The following is an 11,878-nucleotide window of genomic DNA, read 5'->3' on the forward strand; positions in this document are numbered from 1 at the left end:
GTGTGTGTGTGTGTGTGTGTGTGTGTGTGTGTGTGTGTGTGTGTGTGATTTCTTTTTTTTTTTTTAACTTTGTTTAAAGCCAAGCTTGTTGTTTCCACTGCCACCAGTCTTTATGCTAAGCTAAGCTAACTGTCTCCTCGCTGTAGCTTGACATTTAACAGACACATGTAGGGTTGTGTTAGTCTTCTTATCTTAGCGAATATATATATTCCCAAGAATTTGATATTGTGATTATTACTATTTTGTTCTTTGAAAAAAAGTACAATAACTTCTATTCTTGGCCTCCATCTCGAAGTAGCATCTGTAAATTCACCCATATGCACAGTAAATGGCCAACTGTCCTCAGCCGTTAGGTGAAGCTCTGAGCAAATCTACGTCAGAGGGCTTCCCTTTAAGTCTATCTGTGATCAGCACATGGTCAGTGCAAACATTTGAGGACATCCCACACCAACAGCTGTCTCATATACGTTCATGTGCCTAACGTCATACAGAAACACAGGGACAGTGCACAAGTACAGAGGAACACAATCACATACTCACAGGAAGACACACAGGCTGTGAGCTTCAGCTCTGTTGCTGTTTCCTGCACCTTAAGGAAAAACTTCCTTTTTATCTGTTTGGCAGGAAATTCTAATAATGTCCTTAATAATTGATTATAAAACATTATAATACATTTAAATCAACTCAGAAGAAGGCATACAACATATTATAAACTTGTTTCCCAAAGAACCAGGTAAGGAAAAAATACATTTTACAGCCTGAAATGCAGAAAAACATATTTATTGCAACAAATTCAATCATCACGTGATCTTCTGGTATCTTGTTGTTTGCACTGTTTATTGCTGTAATCTATCCTGTGGCTTATCTGACAGCGTGGCTATTAGGTGCTACAAGAGAGATCAGAAAGAGGCCCATTCACGATGGGGTCTTAAACGTGAGTAATGGCCCCTAAATGAGGGGATCATCATTCCCCAATCCATGAATTTGATTAACACCAGGGGAGAAACTGGGCTATTGATCAGCATGACGACCTTGGGAATTTGATCCCTTTTGTTCGGCCTGATTGATGGGAGATCATCTCGGATTCATCTTAACGGACGAATAAACATGTCGTGCTGGATTCGTTGTGAGTCACTCTGCAAACAGTAACGGAGGAGGGGAAGGGGGAGAAGGGGGGACACGGTGACCGGCGTGCGTTTTGTGGAAATGTGCGCATTAACAAGCAGCTTTTGAAAACGCGCTTCATTTGCGTCACGGCTCGGCTGTTCGTTTGCTCTCTCGCAACTGGCCTCATACTGATAACAGACAAGTGGGCCGAGAAACACATGATGTGGAGCCCCTGCGACAAAACATCATAATGGGGTAACTTTATTTGGTTGGCCCGTTAATTGGTCCCTATTATAAAACATTTGTAACGCAGCAGTGTGGCCTAATAAAATCATGTTTCTTATCCATAATGAGAATTAAACCTTCATATTTAATATATTGTATATAGATATATATATACTCTATTTAGAACTGTCACACATAGGTCCTTAGATTTATGGATTTATTCAACGTCCATTAACATTTACATTTGTTTAATGACGCTGACACCATCAATATTCATCTTCACTGTTATGTAATCAATGATTTTAAATGGTTTTAGTTTTAACATTGACTTTCCACCTTTAACAGCCCAAATAAGTGACTTAAAACCTTCCACATCCTTACAAACATCGTCTCTGCTTCCTATAAAGCCCATTTGTTGGAACGGGTCACATAAGCCAAGCGTCCTCTTACACACTCGTACACGGACTTACAAATGAAGGGAAATTAGTCTTTTATTTATTATCTTAAAAGCTGACTCTCGGGTCATTTTCACCTTTCCTTTGTGTTTCTTTCCACCATCATCAATCACGGTCCAATCATCTCCCGGTGTTAGCTGAACACAGGGTCAGCCTGTCATCAAAGGCGGCGGGTTGCCCTTATCACCCCCCGACCCACAGGTGTAGAGCTCAGTCCACTCTCACCAAAATGACAGCAGGAGCTCTGCATCTCTGGCTCGTCCTCGCGCTCCAGCTGAGATGCGTCAGCTCGCTCGCCATCCCTCGGGACAGAGAGCAAGCGGACAGTCAAGACGGTTTGGATTTTAGGAAGACTGTGAACGAGAAGCTGGATGTGTCAGCCCACCTGAAGGATTTACCTCGAGGTCCAGCAGTGGCTCCTCACAAGAAGGCGCCACAGTTCATGTTGGATCTTTTTAACGCGGTGTCGGTCTCTGATGGGACGCCGAAAAGCCAGAAGGAGATTTTGGAAGGAAATATAGTGCGGAGTTTTGAGGATAAAGGTGCGTAAAGCTGACAACAAACTGCCATTTACGCATGGATTACTGTTTTTATTTTTGAAATTGTGTTAGGGAAATATATATCTATTTGATTTAAGTTATTATTTGGCCTTACTGCCACACTAAATATTATGGATCAGAGTGCGTTATTGCCATTAATAACAACTGCGCAATTACGCGCGGCTCGCCTGATAAACAGATAATTTTGGAACATTTCTTTATGAAAAAAATGTTTAAACCCTTTTCTAAAGCTTTATTTGATATTCAACTGCCAGCAGGTCACACTGGAGAGAGGTTTCACTTCTTCAACCTGTCGTCTTTCGGCCGAGAGGAGAGGATGATTAAAGCGGAGTTCCGTTGGTTCAGAAAGAAGCAGAAGTTTTACCTCGGAAAGTCAAACAGGGCTCATTTCTACAAGGTAAAACGCTCTTTTGTGACATTTATTGATATGTTGTCATGCAGATATATAATTTTCTGGTAAATCAACTTCTGCAAAGTGCAAACATAACAAAACAAGCTACTTTACAAATAATTCCTAATTTATGAGCAGTGTTTGGTGCGTAAATTACCATCTTGCTTTAGCGTCTGCAGAAATTAAAAAAAAAATATCAGACTGTGACTAAATTAAGAAAAAAGTCTGAATAGTGAAATAACAGGTTTATGTTGTACGTGCAGGTGGATCTGTATGAAGTGCTGGACAGCAGAGTGAAGCCATGGAGAGGAAACCTCGTCACCTCCAGGCTGGTGCCCCTTTACACACAGGGATGGGAAGTCTTCAATGTCACTCAAACGGTAACACCCTCCCCCTTTTTTTTATTTTTCATGCTTTTGTAAAAAGATGTTTTGATCATACAAAAAAAATGCTTCTGTATTATTTCTCAACTAATGTGTTCAATATTCTCTGAATGTCAGGTGTCAAAGTGGATTCAAAACAGCCAGGAGAATAACGGCATCCTGGTGGTGACCACGCTTCCTTCTGGTAACTGGATGGAGTCGATGGGGTCATCTAAGCAGAATGGAGAGCCGACAGACACCAATGCCTACCTGGTCATATTCTCAGATGATGGGGGGACAGGAGCATCAAACCAGTCATACCTAGGTAAAGTTATATGAGTACAATCTTGACCTGCTCTTTTTGTAAAGTGTCTTAGAGATAAGAGATAACCTTGGTTATGATTTGGCACTGTATAAATAAAAAATGATATGATGAAAACGTCAAAGGAAGTATTAACTATTAAATTACAGCTATTCTAAACCAGTGTGACATTTTTCTCTTTTATAGGACAAACAAAACCTGCAGCAGCAGCAGCATCCGAGCTCCAAGGCCACCCCAGCAGGAGAAGACGAGCATCTCCAGGCGTCTCTCCACAAGGCCGCTCCCAGTCCTGCCAGCGGGTTCCTCTATTTGTCGACTTCGAGGAGATCGGCTGGTCCGGCTGGATCATCTCTCCCCGAGGATACAACGCCTACCACTGCAAAGGCTCCTGCCCGTTCCCCCTGGGAGGAAACCTCAGAGCGACAAACCACGCCACGGTGCGCTCCATCATGCATGCGCTCAAGCTCTCTAGCGATGAAGTGGGAGCGCCGTGCTGCGTTCCCGACAAACTGCAGTCCATCAGTTTGTTATATTTCGATGACGAAGAGAACGTGGTTTTAAAGCAGTATGACGACATGGTGGCATTAAGCTGTGGCTGTCACTGACCGGCACTGACTCTTTGACACTGGGACAATGAGGGATGGGGAGATGATGGTTCGCTTGAGATGATTGAAACACTGTATTTTCGTGCACATGTTTAAATATTGTATTATTTTGAGAAATAAAACAACTATTCCTCAACCATAAAGAGGTGGTCCTTTGTTAAGTCCTAGGATTATCATGCTTTTAGGAAAGGATGCCTAAATAATAGTGTCTTACTTTATAATACATTTTACAGTAGACCTGAGAACCAGATGTAGCCCTGGTATTAAAGTCATTTCGTGTTCATTTTAAATAAAGAACCGTCAGAAAGAGTTAAATGTCACCAGACAGACATGACTTTATTGGAATACCCCTAAAATAATAGGTTATGTATAGCACCCTCTGGTGGTGTAACTTGTCAAGGGAACTAGTGTGCAGGTAATTAGTTTCTCCCTTCACTCAGACAAACGAATGAGTCATTAAGCAGAAACCATAGCCACGTTGATTGGAGCAGAAAAGAAAGATAAAGACTGATGACTGTAAGAAACTGTAAGAAATCACAACACAATCCCAAAATCACAATCCCTTGTCTTGTAGGTTCCTGGGGATCGTTGCTGCAGACCACCTGCTGCTGTGGACCTGCTCGACTGCAACAACTACGAACATCAGCCTTCCCCATAGTATCATTATTGTTGCTGCTAAAGGTAATAGTAGACCTGTTGACTTCAACTGTTACAATTACGATTACCTCAGTCTTTATCATTACTCTGCTTCTCTCGATAATTTATTTATTTATTTATTTTGCTAATCTTCACCCTCGTCTACCACTATTATTGGCATTGTAACCATAAGTATTTATTACCTGTTGTTGTTGTTGTAACAAGGACATATGTTGTTGCTGCTCTCTTTGCCTGTCTCTTTCCTGCATCTCCTTCTATCCCATTTTCGGCCCATCCAGTCGAGGCAGATGGCTGTTCAACATGAGTCTGGTTCTGCTCGAGGTTTCTGCCTGTTAAAAGGAAGGTTTGTTTCTTGCCAATGTGCCGAATGTTGCTAAGTGCTACTCATGGTGATTCATGTTGGGCCTCTCTTTAAATAACAGAACAAAGAGTCGGTCTAGACCTGCTCTTTCTGTAAAGTGTCTCGAGATAACTCTGGTTATGATTTGGCGCTATACAAATAAAATGTGATTGATTGATTGATTGATAACAGAACAGGATGTGATTTTATGAAGGTTGATGAGAAAGAAAGAATTGCTGTCAACTCTGTCTCAGTAGTGTGCACATTGATTTCCCAGTGAGTTGGCTACTAGCCAAAATAACAATTTAGCTGTAATTGTTTTTACTATTCAGTAAAAGAAAACTGATCATTGGTTAACAAAAACAGTCGGAATGATCTATAAACCCTGTAGAACTGCAATGAGAAGTGAATAGCCTGTTCCTTGTTATGTCCAATCATGTGGTAGCTATTCATGATGTTTTCTGACCAGATCGCAGGAGAGGACAAACCCTTATTGTGGTGTTGCAGTGCACCTCTTCAGCAGTTGCAGGAAGAACATCCTCAGCTCCTACTTGAGGTCCTAATGATGTTTTTTTTTTTTTGGATCGCAAACACTAGAACAGCGCTATATAAGTACAGTCCATTTACCATAACAACTTGTGCTCCAGTTCCTCCACAATTCATGATAGGGATGTAAACACCTTGTAATCAAATACAAAAGGTGCCACTTGCCTTGCTTTTTATTGCCATAAGGTGTCACCAAATAATCTCAGGAGCAGGAGTCTGGAGTGAAAAGTCACTGTTCAAAAATGTATGCACCCGTCTTCCATAGCCACATAAATACCACATATTTCTATTCGAACTCCAAAAGTTAATGTATTAATAAGAGGAGTCGGTCCTATGGCTTGCAAATGCATTTTTTTGTACTTCAGGTTCAGAGTTTCAGCACATTCTATCAAAATAAAAGACACCAAATTGAAGTGCCAAATCTCTGCTCTAATTTGAACAGGAGTACATCAGACAGATACACAGTGAAACAAATAAATCATACTTTCTATTTTCTGGAAAATCCTTTGCAGTCACTCTTAGACGCACAGATATCAGCAAATTAAATTTTTTTAGCCATCGGACATTCTGACCTTAAGTTTTAACCAGCTATTTCCCTGTTCCCACGCTGTCACTCAGTCGAGCAGCCTACCTCACTTTGCCTGTGGCTAACTCCACTCAACTTTTAATCATGCCCTGTAAAGACTATGTACAGCTTCAGACAGCGAACAGGAGCATCACTAACCTGAAGGAAAACATTCTTCAGCTCTCTGATGAGCTGAAGAAAAAAGAGTCTCAAAAACGGTTTGCTACACTTAGCTTAACCGTCCAGGACACAGTGCTCTAGGATATGTCTTTCTGTCCCTGGTCTTCCTCCTGCTCAACTCCTAACCAACAGTCATCCTGGGCAGAGGTAGTGGCCCGCGTCAGGAGCAGGAGCCTGGCTGGGGCACTCTCACCACCTCGCCTGAGGCTCTCAAACCGATACGCGGTCCTGTCTGATGGTGCCCCGGCCCAGCTGTCTGATGCCCAACCAATCCCACCTGTTGAGACCGCCTCCTCATCCCCGGCTGCCAGTATAACTCAGGCGACAGGGGAAACCACCACAGCTAGGAAACGAATGCTAAAGGAGGTTGTGATCCGGCGCTCTGGAGGTCCCAGCTGCTCCAACCCACCAGGATTGCACTTGCCACTGAAGTGTGTTGCAAACTCCTCGCCTGAGCACCGTCCTCAGAATCCGGACCAGCTATGCCACGGTCACCAGATCTCCCCCATCGACCCCTCATCTTGGGATCGGCGTGAGCGACTGACGGTGACCACCCAGGCTTCAGCTGTAACAAGTCCCATTCCACAGTTGGTCGCGGGTCCGATAGCTTCAGCCGACTCGTGAGCCTTCACTCCTACAGAACCTCCTTCTTTTGCTTTTTTTAACCTCACTGTTATCTTCTTCACTTGCATGGTCATCCCTTAACTTGACAGACGTCTCCACCTCAATCTAAATGGCAACGCTCAACTCTGAGCCCCATATGAACTCTTACACATGAACCAACATTTAAATGACACATAGCTACCCAAGAAACATTTAGTAGTGTGTCAAATTATTTTTGAACCCCTAACATTTGGGCATGTTTTAAGGGCTGTATCACCCACGCAGTTTTTTATATAACAATGTAAACCTACTCAAATTAAAGCAGAGACATGGCACTTTAACACAGTATCCATTATTGTACTTCAAATCGAATGTGTTGAAGTTCAGAGCCAGAGGAACAAAAAATGTGTAACTGTCCAAATACTAACGATCTTGACTGTAACTTGTTATGTTTCTTTGCAGATACAACAAAAGGTTAGGCCCTGGCATCCCTCACAGTTGGTGTGCTGATGGTTCACAGTGAAGATGGTCCTCAGCGGGGGTCAAACTCAATATACCTCCAAATCATCTCCAATGCCATCGTTCTTGAGGGAGGTATTGTCATGGACAATATGAAGGACTTGCCTCAGGTAGTTTGCCTTATTTGCTTACATATGCTTTGCATTACCCCAAATCCATATTAAATACACTCAAATTGTTTGGGTACCATAGCGCCACCAATTTTCAACCTGTCCTGATCCTATCAGCCAGAGTAATTAAGACACCTCTGTAGGAGGCAGCGTGCGTTGTGAAGCAGACGACCTCCCTGCCTGTAGGATGAGTTAACTGTTCTTCTGATGGAGCTGAACAAACGGCCTCGGCCTCCTCCAGCTGCACTAACGAAGAGAATATTTTTACTCTCTAGCATGTTTTAAATGTACTAAATACTGAAACACAATGCCAGTGCTATGCTACAAAGTGAACTGAAAATCAGTTATATTATTGAGAGAGTGGGGTTTGATTTAGTGATGTTCCAACCCTCAGTTAATATCTGGACCAGAATCTGAAGTCTCACTTGTGTGACAGCGTCAACAACACAGGAAACAGTTTCACAAGGAATGAGGAGGAATATTAAATACCATGCTGTCCCGTACAAACCACGTGTCTCCAAAAAGTTTTTCTACGCTGTTAAGCCCGGTTCAGATCAATGATTCGCAACGCAACAAAGCAGTGTTAGAATGTTGCAGAGAAAATTGCATTCAGTTCTGAAACTTCATATGGAGATTTGACAAGTCAATTCTTCTGCAACCCCACGCAACAGCTTGAGACGCTCTGCAGCTAAGTTCACACTGCTGCAATTTTCTCTGCAACATTCTAAAAGAGTTTTGTTGCGTTGCGAATCATTGATCTGAACTGGGCTTTAGAAACAGCCTGTTTTAAACTGCTATTCAGACATTTCTCTTGACAAAGATACTTCGATTTGATCTTTTGACTTTAAGTTACTTTATTCAAAACTCATTTAAAACATTTTTAAGGGTTTAATGACTCATGAGTCATTGTTTACTATTTCTTAGAAGATAAATACAGTATATTGTCCAAGTGTGATTTACTAGTGCAAGTACATGTGTTTGTCCACTAGATGGTGATAAACATGAGTGAGTCATAGAAATGGCTCTGCTGGACTTAAAAACTGAATGACTGGATGAAAAAAAACTAATCTTCTCTTGCCTTCTTCACTAAGGGCCAAAGCTTTTCTCTTGCTGCTTTCTCTAGCCTATTTTAGGTTGAAGCAATGTTGGCACACATGGAAGGCAGGAATAGTTACAGCCACGATTTCTCCTCAAACTAGGCTCCTACAGAGGAGCTTCAGAGCTTAGGTAAGGTAAGGACAGGTAAGGTAAGTAGCATTTTGTGTTGAAAACAAAAAAGAAATAAAGAAAGAAATTAGTCAAAGACATTATTGTGCTGTTTTTGATTCCATTTTTTTCATCATTATCTGTACTTAAGATGTGAAGAGAGGAAAAGGACATAATGCTTGGAGCAGAGAAATATGTGGCTACCTCACGGAATATTTTGTTTTCAAGAGGGTCTGAACAAGTTGCTCATGCAATAATATTTAGCTTTTTTTTCATTTATTCTTTCTCTTATTGCCTTTTCTTTTTTAACTTACTACATGGCAACGGAAAGAATCAATTCCAAATGTCATCTCATGCAGGTTGCCACTTTATTAGTCACATTGTGTGTTGTTGTTTTTTTCTACAATAGCTAGAGCTGTAGAACTGCCTTCTCTGTTATGCTTTATTTTTAGAACACATCCGTTTTAATTATATTAAGCCTTAAATCACAGGGGCCGGTTCACTTGATTGACAAGTGGATCCTGCTGGCTGTCTGCTAGACGTCAACCCGTCAACTGTTATTTAATAATACACTAATCGTTTTTGGGAGCCGAAGATGAGCGCCATCACTCTCCTTCAGCTTTTTTTTACACCAATATCTGTGATTATGATGCATAACTTTGAGTTATGAATTATGGTTACATATTTTGATATTAATGAGTTAATTATTAATCTTTTTAATCGCTACATTATCTAAATATTAAAGGGGCTCCACTGTATAGTCTTCAAAACATATCCCCTTACCAACAGTCACAGTACACATTCTCAAAAGGTTTAAACAGTAGCAGTGATTCTTCATTGAATTAAAAATATATTGCTCAAGTTTAAAGGATCGTTTTCTTAAGCTTCAATGTCTTCAGATGTTTCCTAATTATTATTTCTTGCTGTCATAAAAACCCACCATGCTCCAGGCCGCACCTCGCCTCTACGTGTTGGAGTATTATTCAAAGACACCTGCTGTGCCTCCACCTAGTGGCGGTAGCGGGTAATAACGTGTAGCTATATTTGACAGTCGACACTGGGGCCATCCCAGCTTCATAGGTAGTTGACCATTGCTCCAGGGCTCTTTGTAAAAATAATTCTGAATACCATACAGGCCTGCCAACATAATGAACATGTAATATAAAAGTAACGTGTCCTAGATTATGAGCTAATGAAATCCTTGCTCCTGAGTGGTCAAACGAAACTACACTCAGTCACGTTCTGGAACTATCTTGCAGCACTTGTACTTTACATGAATATTTCAATTTACCTGCCTGCCTTTTATTTGGTAACTTTAGTTACTAATTAATGTGCTCTTATTTAATCACAATAAGTGTATTCAATACAGAATATTACAATATATAGCCCTTTATAGTTTAGGAAAACACCTTATTGATCCCAGGAGATACACTCTCATTTGTTCATTCATTTGTACACATTCATCAATAATGTTACTGCTATATAATAATGATTATGTAATTCAGAGTACGTTTCATATTTTTGGAAGGGGTCTCTACATTGACATATTTTAAAGCCTGAAGCCACTAAACAAGCTGCTGTAGACTGATGGCTTGTGAGTGAGAACGTGTGGATTGGCAGTGTGCTGATGAAAACAGAAAAGCCTTTGTGATGTATGTGTTGTACACACTCTCCCATGCACCGCAACTCCATGTACATCCACCATACCATAATACAGAAATAAGTCTGAGTTTTAACGATCCTCATAAGATTTTGTTAATGTAAAGTCAAATCCTTACCAGTGAGGACAGTGAAAAACCTTGAATGTTACACTAAAAAGCCCCTTTCCTTCTTCAGACTCTCACATATAAAGAAGTCTGTTTGGTTATTACAGAACAGCATCAGCATTCATTACAATGAACGAGCAAACTGACAAGAAGTAAGCGATTTTTTCTTTTATTGTAATGCAATAACGAAACATTACTTGGACCAAGATAATCATATGAGGCAGATATAAAACAACACATAACAAAGCTCCATTATAGCTTTCCCCAAATGAGTGAAAAAAATATTTACATACTGCACTAGGCCTATGTGTCAGAGGTGACTTGGTTAGGGAGAAAGAAAGAGGGATAGAGAGAAAGAGGGAGAGAAAGACAGAGATATACCTTACCATGGCTCAGCTCCTCTACTGAGAGGAGCCTATCACACTGACGAGGGACTGAGTCCCCCCTGGTATCACAAACCCAGTATCCCATTCAGCTTGACAACATTGCCCTCGTCACATGACAATAGAATGTTCTGGAATCTGTCCCAGCGCAGTCCGTGTGTTTTACAAATGGACTGTACTCCTTCACTGAATGCTGGCAAAGCTACATGTCACATTCATCCACTCACACATATTAAAAAACACACACACAAAAAAAAAAGCACACACAAACGATTGATGGTAACAAGGATTTTTAATTGTAGCGCAGTTTATCCAACTTTACCCAAACTTACCCTGTTGGCAAAGTACAAATGGACTGTACTTGTAAAGCTCCTTCACTGAATGCTGGCAAAGCTATGTCACATTCATCCATTCACACATATTAAAAAACACACACACACAAAAAAAGCACACACAAACGATTGATGGTAACAATGATTTTTAATTACAAATAAAAATGCATTGTTATTATCAGTCGTGTGTGTGTGTGTGTGTGTGTGTGTGTGTGTGTGTGTGTGTGTGTGTGTGTGTGTGTGTGTGTGTGTGTTTGTGTTTGTTAGTATGTGTAAATGGATGAATGTCAGAATCAGAGGCTGGCAGCAGAGGGGAAGAAACTGTTCCTGTGTCGGGAGGTTTTGGTCCTGATGGACCGCAGCATCTTGCCGGAGGGGAGGGTATCAAAGAGCCGATGTTGACTCCCACTTGAGGTCCTTGCTGACAATTTTCCGCTTCCTGGGGACCAGGCTTTTCCAGCTCTTCACAGTGTGTCACGCCTCCCAAAGCCGGGGGCTATTCGTCCAGAGGTGACTTGGTTTGAGGGAGAAAGAAAGAGGGATAGAGAGAAAGAGGGAGAGAAAGAGGGAGAGAAAGACAGAGAGCCCCTCCTGCCAGTGGGGAAAAAATGTCCTCTGGCTGTTCCTGAACCCATTCAACGGAA

The 11,878-nt window shown here is 41.3% G+C and overlaps 1 protein-coding gene across 1 annotated transcript; it reads left to right on the plus strand.

Moving 5' to 3' along the window:
• Nucleotides 1-2,016: 2,016 nt before the first annotated feature.
• LOC138593028 (bone morphogenetic protein 2-like) lies at nt 2,017-4,027 on the plus strand. The gene is made up of 5 exons (XM_069663849.1): nt 2,017-2,329; nt 2,605-2,744; nt 3,002-3,118; nt 3,239-3,425; nt 3,609-4,027. The coding sequence occupies exons 1-5, from the start codon at nt 2,017-2,019 to the stop codon at nt 4,025-4,027; spliced, it is 1,176 nt and encodes a 391-aa protein (XP_069519950.1).
• The last annotated feature ends 7,851 nt before the right edge of the window (nt 4,028-11,878 follow it).

Source organism: Semicossyphus pulcher, unplaced genomic scaffold (assembly GCF_022749685.1).
Source record: "Semicossyphus pulcher isolate SPU_LCO1_2020_fin unplaced genomic scaffold, fSemPul1.0.p SCAF_16, whole genome shotgun sequence".
NCBI lineage: Eukaryota > Metazoa > Chordata > Actinopteri > Labriformes > Labridae > Semicossyphus > Semicossyphus pulcher.

Coding starts and splice junctions, on each gene's coding strand:
- LOC138593028 (XM_069663849.1), top strand. CDS start 2,017: ATGACAGCAGGAGCTCTGCATCTCTGGCTCGTCCTCGCGCTCCAGCTG. Junction 2,330..2,604: donor GCGGAGTTTTGAGGATAAAG/GTGCGTAAAGCT, acceptor AACTGCCAGCAG/GTCACACTGGAGAGAGGTTT. Junction 3,119..3,238: donor TCTTCAATGTCACTCAAACG/GTAACACCCTCC, acceptor TCTGAATGTCAG/GTGTCAAAGTGGATTCAAAA.